The 14,894-nt window shown below is 43.4% G+C and overlaps 2 protein-coding genes across 5 annotated transcripts in view; one reads left to right on the top strand and one right to left on the bottom strand.

Annotated features, from left to right (window-relative positions):
- Positions 1 to 5,672, top strand: part of RARS2 (arginyl-tRNA synthetase 2, mitochondrial) — a 61,683-nt gene extending 56,011 nt beyond the window's left edge. For all 3 annotated transcript variants that reach the window (XM_032771839.2, XM_032771837.2, XM_032771838.2), the window contains 3 exons: positions 505 to 579; positions 1,237 to 1,300; positions 5,531 to 5,672. In XM_032771839.2, the coding sequence (XP_032627730.1) occupies positions 505 to 579; positions 1,237 to 1,300; positions 5,531 to 5,617 (226 nt within the window). In that variant the 3' untranslated portion in view covers positions 5,618 to 5,672. The remainder of the gene's footprint in view (positions 1 to 504; positions 580 to 1,236; positions 1,301 to 5,530) is intronic.
- A 4,031-nt stretch (positions 5,673 to 9,703) lies between these two features.
- The window catches only part of SLC35A1 (solute carrier family 35 member A1), a 48,388-nt gene continuing 43,197 nt past the window's right edge, over positions 9,704 to 14,894 (bottom strand). For both annotated transcript variants that reach the window (XM_032771846.2, XM_032771845.2), the window contains 3 exons: positions 12,001 to 12,177; positions 11,511 to 11,645; positions 9,704 to 9,887 (listed from right to left, as the gene is read on the bottom strand). In XM_032771846.2, coding sequence (XP_032627737.1) covers positions 9,754 to 9,887; positions 11,511 to 11,645; positions 12,001 to 12,177 — 446 coding nt within the window. In that variant the 3' untranslated portion in view covers positions 9,704 to 9,753. The remainder of the gene's footprint in view (positions 9,888 to 11,510; positions 11,646 to 12,000; positions 12,178 to 14,894) is intronic.

Here is a 14,894-nt window from a genome sequence, read left to right as displayed (position 1 = left end):
GCTGGGCAACTAGCGGATAGCTACGGGATAGGCTACCACAGTGCAATGCTCTGAAAATCGATGCTAGCCTCGCCACACTAACCCTAATCCGATATGGTAATACCGATTTCAGCGCTACTCCTCTCATCGAGGAGGAGTACAGAAACCAGTTTAAAGAGCCCTTTATATCGATTTAAAGGGCCTCGTTGTGTTGATGGGTGCAGCATTAAATTGGTTTAACTCTGCTAAAATCTGTATAAACGCGTAGTGTAGATCAGGCCAAAATGGCCCACAATCAGCGATAAGATTTAAAGCAGAACATAATATTCCAGGAGCAACCATTTATTATCTCGATCACCTGTTGTGAGCTCTGAAATCTACAGTATTCATTCAGCAAGTTTCTGTATTATGATGATGCTATTCCCAACAGCTACAGTCACTTTCTTTATTCCTGTTTTAAGAACTTTAGTTAGTTTTCTTGTGATTGCAGGCTGAGCTCTGAACTGTCCCTTACCTTCCCCTCAGATACGATGAGGTACTGTATAAATCCTCTGAAGATCTGCAGCCCAAGCACATTGTCAGCTACCTCCTAATGCTCAGGTAAGGAAAGAAATACTTGCTATTGCCGAACAGCTTTAATTCTCACTTTCACTAGAATCAGACTCCAGTAACATGGACAAGTCAGCACAAGCAAACTTAGAACCTCCAGGCGTCTGGGTGCTGTGTTCCAGATTTGAACTCCACAGCTTGCCCTTGTGGACAGACCTAAAACCCCAAATCTGCATCCCTTTGCACATGGGACAGGGTTGAATCTAGATCTAAATGTTTTGGCTCAAGCCCTTCTCTTAGAGGAGGAGAGAGGGAGAAACAAAGGAGGATAACCGAAGCAGAATAATTTGATAATATAAATCAAACTTGTAATCACTGAGACAGGCGTGGGTGTCCCCTTGAAAATGTTATAGTTCCCCAGACCAATTTTATAACCCTTTGGTTCCTATTGTATATTTCCAGTGTGTACTTCTAAAATCATACATGTACCAGAAAGCCAAACTAGTAATTTCTTCTTTTATGAGGCAACTGTGAGACATAAAACTCATAATCCGATCCTGAAAAGGACCATTTGTCCAAAGGCCTTTACAAAAAATTGATTTTAGTCTGGTAGTTGGGGGTGGATCTCCTAGTTCTGCTGCTTTCTGCAGCCGACATAACTGCTCTTCTTAAGGGAATTGCTGGTTCTAATCCACTTTTCTGTTTCAGCCATCTTGCTGCTGTGGCTCATAAAACGCTCCCTGTGAAAGGCAGTGCCCCTGAATTAGCCCAGGTACTGTGCATTATTGCTGTGTGACTATAATTCAGTATACCTAAGAGAAACATAGTCTATCAGACAAACAACTGTTTAGGACAACACACCTATTCACTCTCCAAAGAGTTGAAACTAAGAGGCGCTCTTGGAAGCACTAACTGTAGGGATGGCACAAGGCTGGTTCTGAGCTGCAGAACTGCCCTTTTTTTTTTTTTTCGTCAATGAAGGAGCAGGAACTCATGGCCGCAAGCCCACCCTGACTGCCATGGGCTGTCTCTGGACCTCTTCATTGTGACTGTGAGCACCACTGAGAGGGAATTGCTGCAGAGCAGTTGTTCCCTTTCTATCTCATTTTCTTCTCCCTAATATTCCGGAGAGAGTTTAATGTTCTGGTTAGTTTCTGATGGTTTCCTCAGCTGTAAGTGGGAGGACAGAGATATGTGAGATGACTGAACCTCCTCTCTCGAATTCCACCCACACAATACAAATCGTCTATACTGCTGTTCTAGCAACATAGGCTGTCAACTGCTATGTGCAGTTCTACCTAGATGCAAATTAGAAGGCTGTGAATCTTTGGGCGAGAGATCTGATCTCTTAACTATTGAGTAAATGCTACTCTAATTACACCATCTTTTGTTCTCTTTCATACTGATTTGAAAAGTAATAACGTATCTGCCTTTGATGATGACTTTCTTCAGGGTTGAGCTTTGGAATGTTCTGTTGTAAAAAAGAACAGTGAGAAGATTATAAAGAATATATTCCATATGGTTGAGCTTAAAGCTCCATTGACTTTAACGCACCTTTTAGTAAGCACAATTTTTTTGATAGAAGTGAAGTCAGATTCCCTGTAGTTCTGAAGAGTGGTGAAAGTTAGGTCCTCCCCCTTGTCTCCTAACACACACTCCCAAACACTTACTATTGCTGTGCTTTTAAAGTGCTCATTCCCAGAGAAAGTGGGACATGACTAAAGAAGAGACACTTCTGCCTTTTGGCAGCTTGTTCCATCTCCTGTGGGAACTGGAGAACAAGTCCATCTTAAGGCAAAGGACAAGTACATCTTCTCTGTGCACCTTACAAAACGGCAACTTTTACAGGGCCAGATATTCCTTCAAAGTGACATTTGATATTGTTCTTACCACCTATTAGCCATCTACCAGTTCACATTCATTATTGGCATGAAAAGCTATGCAAGTCTTGCCAGCACAGATCATTTTTATTTGTGTGCAGTTAAGTATCACTACTGGAGATGTGGTTTTGCCGCTGCTTTTTTTGTTTTTTAAGCCACACCAATAGAACCTGCAAGCAGGCTTTTTTAATCATTCTGACTTAGGTTTAGCTCTGTCTGATTCTAGATTTCCTCTTATACTCCATTGGAGGTGAGAGGTTTGGGGGAACTCTTGAAATACGGATGATGTATGCAGACACATGTATACCCATAAATCCAGGTTCAATAAGTGACTTAAAAAAATGGGTTTTCAGGTAGAACCTGAGTATTCTGAAGCAGTAGAGGAGGGAAGAACTGGGGCTGAGAGAAGAATCAATATTCTTTACTGTGTAATTTCTCAAATACATCAGATGATAATATTGTGTTTGGGAAGGTGGTGGAGAAACTTCCATGAACAAGCAGTTGGGGATTCTTTGATCTACAGCTGGGGATCGGACAAATAAGACCAGGTAGTTCTATCTTCTAGAACGTGACTATCCTAAAGATAAGGTGGGTGAGGGTAATATCTTCTATTGGACCAGCTTCTGTTGGTGAAAGAGACAAGCTTTTGACCTACATTGAGCTCTTATTCAGCTCTGGGAAGGGTACTCAGGAAGTTATGATACAAAAATACCCCATCACCCATGGGAGAACACTTTTCATAAAGCGATCACTCTATCTCTGCCTCTCAGTCCTCATCCTCAAAGAAAACCTGCACAACACTTTCAAAAGACAAGCCAGGGAGCTTGAATTCATAACTTTGCTAGATACTACAAATCAAAGACTGTATAAAGACACAGGATTCATGGTTTATTACAGTAATCTGTAACTCATTATACCCCCTTTCTTGTCCTATGACTGCAGGCATGTTAACAGGCCAGTTCACCTTGCCGATCCCTTAGAATGTGTGTTAATTACTTAGGCTAAAAAATTTGTTCCACCTTGTATTTTGCTGTGACACCATGGCTTGGCCTACACTACAGTTGTGTCAACATAAGGCATCTTACATTGATGTAGTTCTGCCAGCGTACACCCTAGAGCCTTGCTTCCGCAGACATAAGTGCTCTACTACACCGACATCATAACTGCACCTCCATGAGGCATAGGGCTTATGTCAGTGTAGTTAGGGTGACGCAGTGTCCCTGTAGACAGACACTTACTTACATCGGCTGTTGGCTGTCATTCTTGTCAATTTCACAGCTCCATGCATTGTCACTGGGGCAGGTGGCTCCACCTTGAACCCAGCTGCCCCCCAGTACCTACTGCCAATGCAGCTGCTGCCCATGCTCCCCGCTCTGAGCCTTGGTGCAGCTGCTGGACTCCCCACACGGAGCCAGGAGCCTCCTGGCAGCCACTAGGATGTGCCCGCTCGGTTCCCCGCTTCCAGCCAGTCAGCTCCCTAGGGGGAGCCCAGTGACTGCCCCAAGGCTTACAGCACCCCACCAGGAGCTGCCCAGACTCTGAGGGCAGAGCTCTCCCCTGGGAGCTCAGAGAAGCAGCTGGGCTACTGGCGGTGGGGAGCCAGGAGCCTCCAGGCAGTACCAGGGCTTACTGGGGGGAGCGCTGAGGCTCCAGGCAGCAGCCCAGCCTGGCTCCCTGCTGACCCTATGTTAAGTCATCTTACACGCTATCCTTCTCCTGTTGGTGGTGCGTGTCCTCACCAGGACTGAAGAGGGGCAGTGTAGGAGGCTGAAAGCCCCCCACTTACATTTTTAGTGTAGACAAGCCTTGTGAGTACCTTTCCCAGACATGCAGAGGAGCTCGGTGTAGCTCAAGAGCTGTCTCTCCAACAGAAGTTGATGCAATACAAAATATTACTTCTCCCACCTTGTGTGTCTAATATCCTGGGACCAGCACAGCTATGGCAACCACACATGATTATGCTAGGCTGTCCACCAAATAAATGATCATGGGAAGGTGAGAGGACACGTCTGTACTCAGCTTCTCAAAGGTCCAATGAGGCCACAAGGTGAATGTTTCTTACCTGTGTGGTGCTTGGAACTCCATGTTTTTCTGACAGGTGCTGTGGCTCAGATCTACTCAAGGACTTAGTCACCTAACCCCCAGAATTAGATGCCACTGCTATCCACACAACCCTCACTCAACTGCTGCCTAAGAGGCACTGAAGTTACTGCCTCACTCCGGGCATCCACAGCCTATTTTATGCCTACATGTCAGTGCAATCTATGAAGCTGGGGAAGAGAAACACTCCTCTCTGCCCAGCTTCTTCCAGGCTCTAATGCAGTAGGCATGTTTGCTGCATGTTCCAAATCTGACCAGTGCAGGAGGTGCCACCTGCTTCCCTAACGCTTACCCCAGTGGTCGCCTGGGTTGTGGGAGACCCAGATTCACTTCATCCCTTTGCATGATGGGGAGAAGGGATTTAAATAGGAGTCTCCTACCTCTGAGTGCCCTACCCACTGGTCAGGAGGGGGTTGGAGCAGGGGCCTGGGGCAGAGCAGGGAGGACCCACCCCAGCACATTGGAAAGATGGCGCCTGTAGCGCCAACCCGAGTCAGCACCTATGCAAGGAGCTGCATATTCACTTCTGACGAGCCACAGGTTGGCTTCCCCCAAACCAGACCAATCGTCTTGTGTTCCACCATGGCAGCTCTTCACTCTGCTTATTCCTGTACTAGGCTTTCTGCAGCAGGGTCTTGGTCCCTCAGTCTGGGAGTCCAAGCTGGATGTGGCTAGAGACCTGTGTCTGACTTTGGCTTGAATGGTCTCTACAACATTGGGAATAAATTCCACCACTTTCACCCTTAGATCAGTTGTTCAGTGCTACTGTGGCAGAGGATGAACGTGGCTTCCTCTAGTCCTTGAGCTGCTACTAGTATTCAGCACTTTGTATCTTCATAGTGTTGAACAAACTGTAATCCTCAGACTCCTTTTAAACGAACATGACACACTCATACCTGTCTTCATTTTTAACAAGCTTCCTCCTACCCCTTTCCTTAAGCCTATGCTTCTTGGTCATGTAAGTATAAACTGCTATTCAGATGGAGGGACTGCATAAGTTGATTGTTACTTTTATTTTGCAGGCACGACTCCGCCTCTTCCAGGCTGCACGTTCTGTTCTAGCTAATGGAATGAAACTTCTTGGAATCATGCCTGTCACCCAAATGTAACATCAGAGCCTCTTGCAATGTAAATTAAGCTTCCTAGTAAAAGTTTTTAATGAGACTCCAGCCAGTGTTATGACCCTCATTGTTTCTTCAGTCTTACAAACTCTCTTCTTGTCTTTGGTGTTCTCCTGTGCCTCAAGCTGAGGGCAGTGTACTAAGAGCTTCTCATGGGACAGAACCCTATTGTCCATTTCCCTGTCTCACTGCCACTTATAATGTTATAGCCTTGATAGTGCTTCAAGCCATCTGAAAATATTGGCTGCAATCCCTTTTATCGATGAGGGAGGGTCATATGTTTGCACAGGTACAACAGCTTGGAGCACTTAATTTGTCCTTTTCCTAAGAGAATTACCATTGAACTATATACCCCATTGAACAAAGGCTCTCCTCCACTTATGAGCTACAATCCTCGTACCTCCATTTCCTCTCTACATGTAAAAGAGCCTTCGGTTACTGGACAGATCTCTCTCCTTTTCCTTTCATACACCTGGGTCAGCATAGAGCTCCATTTACATATGGCCTTATTGGCATCTGTAACTCCCAAGTTTTGTATATCCTGTGATTCTGTTAGTGGAGGATAAGCAAGGTAGCACGTAGGGGTTTTTTGGTGGGGCAGGGTGCTTTTACTTTGAGACAGTGTCAGTGTTTCTCCCTCACGTGTCCACAAGCATTTGAGTCCCTTCTCTTGCGCTTCCTCTCACTAAAAACATCCTCCCTTCAGTTTATTTCACTCCTGTTTCACAGTTCAATATTACTTACTGTCCCACCCACCTTGAGCCCTTGTTAGTGATTAAATCAAAGTTTATCTAAACCTAATAGTGTAATAGCTCTAGATGCTTCATCTACTGCTGCAATTCAGTTCACACAAACTATGGTTTTGTTACAGGCTGTTCTGGATTTCCCACTGCCTTTATGAGCTTTCCCACTTCAACTATATAGCCTGGACCAGCTGCCAAACCGTCTTTGGCCCCCCAGGAGACTTCACCCCAGTTTCAAAGGAAAAGATGCTCTGAGAGGTGGTTTGGTTTTTTAGATAAAGAAACATTAGTATGAACACCACATCATAATCGAAGGATAATACCACTGAGCACAAGCTGCAGCCTTGGAGCAGCTGTGCCATAAAACAATCCTATAGTGGAAGGGAAGGGAAGGGAGCCTGACATATTACCCTATTGCTGTTTCATGACTCGCAATAAGAGGCCTTGCCAGAATTTATGTCTGTGTTTCCTGAATAAAATCCAAGCAACTGTGTCCTTGGAAGATTAAGTCTAAGTACAGCCCCCACCCCTGCCAGATTAGCTCTTAACAATCTACTTAAAATGGACGGAGGCACACGGCTGCTAAAGTCACCTCAGAGGGAGGGGTAAAGGAAAAAGTTCTCATTTTATGAGTCAGCTCGATTCACTGCATTTCATCAGTGTTGAAAGACAAGCACCAGAGGGAATGAGGGAGAGGAACAAATGAACTAATATTTACTTTTCTATCCTCCATTGATCATGTTCTCTTAAGCCAGTGCACTTCTCCCCTGCTAACCAATGCATTAATGTGTATACTCCTGGGGGAATGCTATGCCCTGCGGGGGAGTGCAGAATTGATACCTTCTGCAGGTTTCTTGGCTCCACTGCAGAAAAATGGGGGAGCAGGGCCAGCTTTAGGGCAATTCAGTCGATTGCCTGGAATCGGGCCTCACGCCCCTAAGAGGGCCCCACAACATCCCAAAGGAGCCGCTGCCAAAGTCCTGCCGCTGTTTTCAGTGGCAGCTCAGTCACTGCTGCAAAGGAAGGATCCTCCGCCGATATGCCGCCGAAGGCACCGGCGGCCAGTTGAGCTGCCACCAAAGTCCTGGCACTGTTGGCGACGGCGGCAGCTCAATCGTTGCCACTGTCTTTGGTGGAATTTTCGCAGAAGGTCCTTCCTCCGTGGCAGCGATTGAGCTGTCGCTCAAGACAGCGGTGGGACTTCGGCAGCAGCTCCTTCAAATTGGGCCCTGTGGTGCCTAAAGCCAGCCCTGTGGGGGAGCAAAGTTGCAGGGGATTTTCCAGGCCTGCTGAGGGTCACAGTGCATAATAAACCCAAATCAGGTCCTTTGTGTACATTCAGTTTTGCTATTTTCCCCTCTATAGTCAAGTTAAATTTCCCTTTTGTTCGTTGGGAGTTTTCTTTACCTTAGAGAAGAATTTTAAAGAATAGGGAAAGGCACAGTGAACATAAAAACTTGAGAGGGGCAGGTCCTTCTGCTCTTAATATCCTTTTTGCAGTGGATTAGCATTCAAAAGGCTGATGTCTCTTTAAGGTGGGGTAATGGTTGTACATTAAGCTGTTTCGTGACAAAGGAACCACTGAAGAAGAATTTCAAGAGCCTCCTATGTTTGATTTTTATGGCTCTCAAACAGCAACAGCATTAATCACCTCTGGCCAGGTCTAGAATTTAGTCAGTTATGAAAGTTAACCTGAATAAATGTACCAACACTGGTTTTCTAGAAATGAAATGGTACAAAGTGCCCTGTAGCCATTAATTGCTGTGTATGTTTTCTATGAAAGCATTGACTAAATGGGCTGTATTGATCTATACCTTCCAAAGAATTGAGGATCAACTACAGCAGTTTTGCCCTCTCAGGGATTTGTTGAATCTATGCAGGTTTCAGTCACCCTTCAACAAACAAAACACAAACTTTAGGAAAACACTTCTAAGATTTACACGCATCCCTCTGCTGTGCACACAGAAAGGCTCAGTCTGTGATATGGCACAGAAAACTACCTGGAATATAGATAAAAAGTACGCATCAGCCTCAAACCAAAAACCACACGGCCTGACTTGACACCAATACGCAGATGTGAAGAGAACACCAACATACATCATTAGTGGCTCCCCCTTGTAATCAGTGAACTAGTTTCACAAATTATTCCTAACAAAAATGGGACATTTCACAATAGTTTTATAAAAGAAACAAAACATCTTCACATTTTAAAAGTTACTCAATGAAAAATGTTCTTGTACATTGTAACAGGTGTGTTCCACTATGGCTGAAAGCAACAATTGTACTTAGTGACTAAAAGATGGTTAATATAGATGAAGTTATGATGATAGTTCTTTTCTTTCGACAGTCCACTCTTGCTCACATTCATCCTATTACTAAAACTAAGTTTTTATCTGGGATATTTTTAGTAGAAGTCAGGGACAGGTCAGGGGCTGCCGTGAATTTTTATTTCCCGTGACCTGTCCCTGACTTCTACTAAAAATATCCCTGACAAAAGGGGTAGGTGGGTTCAGCACCCACTGCTGCAGAACATGGGAGCTCCAGGGTGTCCCTACCCCTAGGGCTGGCCTGCTGTGGGATCCCCTTGCCCAGGGCAGCTGGTAGCTGCAGAGTCCTCCAGCCGCTGGCCACAGTTGGGCAGGTGTGGGGCGTGCCTGCTGCAGCCGGGCAGGTGCGTGGGGTCCCGCCGGCCGCCCACCGGGGCTGGGTAGCTGCTGAGGGTCCCCCACCAGGTTGGGGGCTGGGAGCTGCGAGGCCAAGGGCAGAAAATGTCACAGAGGTCAATGGAAGTCATGGATTCTGTGACATAATCGTAGCCTTACCTATTAGTAATAGTTAATTTACCTAAAGAGGGTGTGAGCTCAGCAACCAGTTGGTATTCAAGATGACACACCTATTAGTCAAAGGAAAGATTCTTCTTTCCCTACATTTGGGTAAGCAGAGCAACATTTTCAGAATTCTGGGGCCAAATGAGTGCAAGAAGCAGCTTTGGCAATGAGATCTCCTTTAATGGAGCCTTTGAGCATTTCTGCCCATAAATGGCACAATACAGTCTTTCAAATATACAGCCGGAGAGAATGTCCTTCTTTTATATACAACAGAAGATTCAATTCCTTCCTTCTTCATTCCTGGTAGGTGGGCTCCTCACAGTCCAACATGAAAGGAACATGCCTTACATGATCTAGCTTCTTCAGGAGCTTGGCAATAATGGAGAGTCTGTATCATCCAATGAAAACCCTTCACTTCCTTACAGAATTAACTGCTGCTTTTTATTCTCTCCAACTTAAGTCTTTTCATGACTAGTTTAAGGCCAATTAAAAACAGGTTTCCCCCCCCAAGTCTTTCCTTTGCAGTGTCTCTTGTCCTTTGTTATGGCAAACATCACATCTGAATAAGTTTCTCTTTTGAGCTCACTGTGTCTAACAGTGGCTGGATTTTTGTGGTGTCTTGTCGAGGTAATCCATACAGGTATATAGAAATACAAACAAGGAGAGCACCGAGAGCAAAGCTTACAGCTGGAAGGAAACAAAACATTGTTTAAAAACACTCAGCTACAAATGAAAACAAAAAATTAAAACTTTCAGGGGAGACTTAACTGAGAAAGTTACAGGCTACTATTCCAACATCCTCCTTAATTACAACTCTAAGAGAGACGTGAGCGGTCATCCTAATAATTTGTAGAATTCGTATCATGTTTTGACAGTGAAAACTGATCATTTACCAGCCCCCGAAACTTCATAGCATTTCAGTGAATCATATGGTTAAGGTCAGAGGAGAAAGTCTGAAACAGAGACATCCTACAGTTCTGTATTTGTTCTTCCTTAATGACTGCTGGATTCTGCTCCATCAATGCGGTCAAAACAAACTCATGGTTGGCCTCTAATCAAAAAATATTCTGGAACTGGAACTGTAATCTAATAGAGTGTTAGCACATTTTGCTTTTCCAAACCTATACCGACTTTTGAGTGCTATTAGTAAAGTTGAGGTTCTGTCACAGAAGTTAGATCAGCCAGTGCATTTTCTAGTGTTTTGTCCAATCTAGTTTTTAACATGACAGTCAAGCTTCCACCACTCATCCTGGGGCACTGTTCCACAGCCCATTAGATCTAACTCTTGGGAAGCTTTTCACTTTATGCAAAGTTCCCTTGCAAGTTTCACCTCATTAAGTCATACCACCCCTCACATTATGAAGTTCTTCCACCATTGCCCTCTTCCTCTTCCTGCTGGGCAAATGTCATGTTAGACAGAATTCTGACTGCAGTGAAGGATGCAGGAGTGTAGTTGGTGCTGTGTTGGTCACAGGACATGAGAGAGAGAGAAGGTGGGTGAGAATCTTATCTTTAATTGGACCAGCTTCTGTTGGTGAGAGAGACAAGTTTTCGAGCCATACAGAGCTGACCTGAAGAAGAGCTCTGTGTGGCTCAAAAGCTTGTCTCTCTCACCAACAGAAGCTCATCCAATAAAAGATATTACCTTGTCTCTGCAGTGAAGGATGTAAGATATGTCCTTAAACCACTACGCTGGGGTTTGCCTGACGCACACATGCTGGTCACGGCAGAGTGTAAACAGAGTTATTACAGCACTCTATAGAACAACTACTGTGGACTTGGCATTGCTATTTCATAAATAATCAAGACGTTAACTTAGGACTGGCTCAGAGTTAGTGAACGCTGCATGAAAATATTGTAGCAGTTCCTTTATTAGCTACTATCAGCAACTCAGAACATCTGCCAGAGATACAGTAATACTAATTTTTGCATTAGCCACAGGATCAGAAACTGACACAATGGAGCAACTTAAAAAGAAAGAGTTCCAGCCTCTGGTGAATATGAAAGTGAAAGGCTGAATATCAAAACCTTTTTCAGTAGCAAGTCAGGGATGGGAGGGCACATCTGAATCCCCTCCAAGAACACAAAGCATAGTATTCCTAGGACACATAGGATGGCAGTATCCAGAAATAATATGCTACAACACAGCTTGAGCACTAGCCAATGTCAGTCCTAAAAATTACATGCCAAGGTAAAAAACAAAAAACAAACAAATATGAAAACCCCACAGTAGACTGTAAAGTATTACAACATGCACTGCAACCAGCCTACTCAGGAGGATGAAACAAACATTAGCCAAAAGCAACTTACTGATCTGTAAACCAAACAGCACCACCGATGCAACAGTAGAAAGGACAATGGCTGCTGCTGCAGAAAATCCTTTCATAATGTTGTCTGTGTATTTAACAACAACAGAAGTGTAGAGGCCTCCAACGCTGGCAAGCACTGGGAAGCAAATAAGATTCTTTATTAAAGTCCTGGTGTAAAAATAATTTGTTTAGCTCTGTAATGGTGTATAGATTGTTTGTACTATGATCTGATCTTGCTAACCTGTAATTTTAAAAACCACACGCAGCAAAATAGATCGTCTAACTGGCATCTAGCAGAAAAGACATGATTAGAATTATTACGGATGTTCTAGTCATTAGTAAATGTTGTGCTGAAAAAGCAGTTCTTTGATTTTTATAAGGAAATTTAAATGTTTCTTCTCCAAACTCACGCACTTAAGGACGCCTGGTCTTGACTGAATTTGAGTGTTTTGAATCAACATGACAGGGCACCAGAATTGAAAGATACTTACAGATGACAAACCCGACATAATATGTGTAGCCATAGAAAAATCCTCTCTCGAGAACTTGAGCTCCTTCTGACATGTAAACACCAACTAAAGTCACCACAATCCCAGACAAGTACATCTGAATGTTCCTCACCCACAGGGAAGTATCTGAACTCTTTAATACCTTTTCAAAATAGACTCCTGAAAAGAGAGAATTCAATAAAGGTGAATGCAAAAATCACTCTTAACGGTTTGTAGCTATACAAAGGTTTAAGGCCTGAAGGGATCATTATGCCATCTTCTAGATGACCACCTGTCTATCATGAACCATTACATTTCATTTATTATCAGTACATTGTTCCCAGTAAATTGCTTGGGTAAAGCATATCTTCAGAAAGGCATCCAGTCTTGATTTGAAGACATCAAGAAATGGAGAATCTGCCACTTCCCTTGGTTCTTTGTTTCAACAGCTAATCATCCTTACTGAAAAAAAAAAAATCATGTCCCAATTCTAATTTGAATTTGTCGCGTCTTAGCTTATAGCCATTGGTTCTCGTTCCGCCTTTCCCTCTTGATCTAAGAGCCCTTTAGTACCCACTATTGTCTCTCCATGAAGGTACTTACACATTGTAATCAAGTCACCTCAATCTGCTTTCAGCTAAGGTAAACAGATTGAGACACATAAAGAGCTCACCATAAAGCATTTATTCCAGCCCTTGAATAATTTTTGTGGCTCTCTTCTGTGCCCTCTCCATTACTGAACATCCTTTTTAAAATGTAGACCCCAGAACTGTACTCCAGTGCTGTATACAGAGGTAAAAATCACCTCACTACTCTTGTTTGTAGTGGATACAACTGTCACACTGGGAGCTTGTGTTGAGTTACCTGTCCACTATGACCCCTAAATTTTTTTCAGTGCCACTGCTTTCCAGCATCCAGTCCCCTATTCCGTAGGTCTGGCCTACATTCCTCGATACTAGATGTATAATTTGCACTTGGCTGTATTCAAGTGCATTTTGTTTTAGTGGGACCAGCTTACCAAGAAATCCAGATCACTCTGTAAAAAGAACAGAACAGGAGTACTCCTGTTCTTTCTGCGGATACAGACTAACATGGCTGCTACTCTGAAACAGATCACTCTGTGTGACTGCCCAGTCCTCCTCAGCTATCAGCTTTTTCATACTTATGACTGGGATTGATGGCAGGCTAACCAGCCTATGTTTACCCAGTTCACCCCACATGCCCTTTTTTGAATACTGGCACAACAGAACTCTTCCAGTCTTGTGGAATTTCCTTTGTATTCCAAGATTAATTGAAAATTAACATCAATGGGCTGGAGAGCACCTCAACCAACTCGTTCAAGTTATCCAGGTCTGCTCATTTTAAAATGTTTATCCCTCATAGATGTTGTCTAACATGCTCCTTAGTTACTAATAGTTTGGAAAGTATTTCATCATCCATGATACAAGTACATTATCCTACTGTTTTCCAAATATAGAACAGAAATATTTATTGAACACTTGTGCTTTTGCTGCATTAACATTTTTAGCATCTTCACCTAGTAATGGGCTATACTATTGTAAGATTTCTTTTACTCATGATATAGTGGATAAAATTTGTTATTGTCCTGACAGCCACGCATTTTTCTGTCTTTAGCTTCCCATATCAATTTTCTTGCTTCAGAACTTCTAATTTATCCTGACTGCTCTCTCTTTCCCTTTTCCATTCTCTTTATTCTTAGTTGCTGCCTTCACATCACCACTGAACCAGGATGGGATGGGTAAACAGGAAGAGGAGGAAGTGCTTGTATAACAGAAATTAGGGGCATAACTTTCACCAGTGCTGGACATCCACAACATCACCTGAAGTCAGTGGGAGCTAGAGCTGTTTAGCTTCTTTAAGAATCAGAGCCACACTACTAGTTTACTGATGAAGAATATAATTAGTGTTTAAGACCATCAGAATTTAAAAAACTATAAAAAACATAGCAAGTATGTATGAGACATACAGAGGCTACAGAGCAGATTTATAACTGTGTGTGTGTAAATACAAAAAATTAAACAGGAAAATTTGACATCATTGCAGAGATATATTCTGTAAGAGCAGAGCAAAAAACCTAAAGTCTGTGATTGATATAGTAGTAATTAAATTCACAGTGGTCTCATTGTTCTCCTTTCCTCCCACTGTGACATAATTCATTGCAGCCAGTTGGAAAACTAAGTATGACTCATTTTTTAATCAACTGCTCAACAAGTTGCTTTAGATGTCAACATGACCCATGTTACCATCTCGGAAGAACACAACTGTCTGCGGCTGCTTTCCAGACCAATGATGTAATACTTGAGATTTAGTACAAAACGTCTGAATGCACACAAAAACCACAAATCAGCTGGGCGATATTGCTGGGTGTGATGGAGTGGACAGAACTCAGGAGAAGATATTCTTAATACAGATTGGAATTATTCAATGGTATTCTGTCAGTTTACACTGGACAAAACCATTTTGATAGGCCCACTGGATCCCAGCTATTATCACAATAGCAATAGTTTCAAAGAAAGCTTTGTTCCATCTTCATATGGCTAGGAGATGCCACCTGTTTTTCAGATGTAGACTTTGCTAGACAAGCGCAATGCACACTACATGGTCAGCCCTGAAACTGAAGCTAATGCAAAATGTATCAGCTAGCTCATTAAGTGGTTATTTTCACTGGCAGTACATGATACCAATGCACTGGGATCTACAGCGACTGCATATTGGTTTCTGAGTGGAAAACACGGTTACTCATCTTGTAACTCTTGTTCTTCGAGATGTGTTGCTCATATCCATTCCAGTAGGTGTACGCGCCGCGCGTGCATGTTCGTCGGAAAACTTTTACCCTAGCAACTCCAGCGGGCTGGCAGGTCGCCCCCTAGAGTGGC

This window comes from Chelonoidis abingdonii, chromosome 3 (assembly GCF_003597395.2).
Source record: "Chelonoidis abingdonii isolate Lonesome George chromosome 3, CheloAbing_2.0, whole genome shotgun sequence".
In the NCBI taxonomy this organism is placed as follows: Eukaryota; Metazoa; Chordata; order Testudines; family Testudinidae; genus Chelonoidis; species Chelonoidis abingdonii.
The sequence above is the reverse complement of the archived record's forward strand: the minus strand, read 5'-3'. Positions and strand labels throughout refer to the sequence as shown.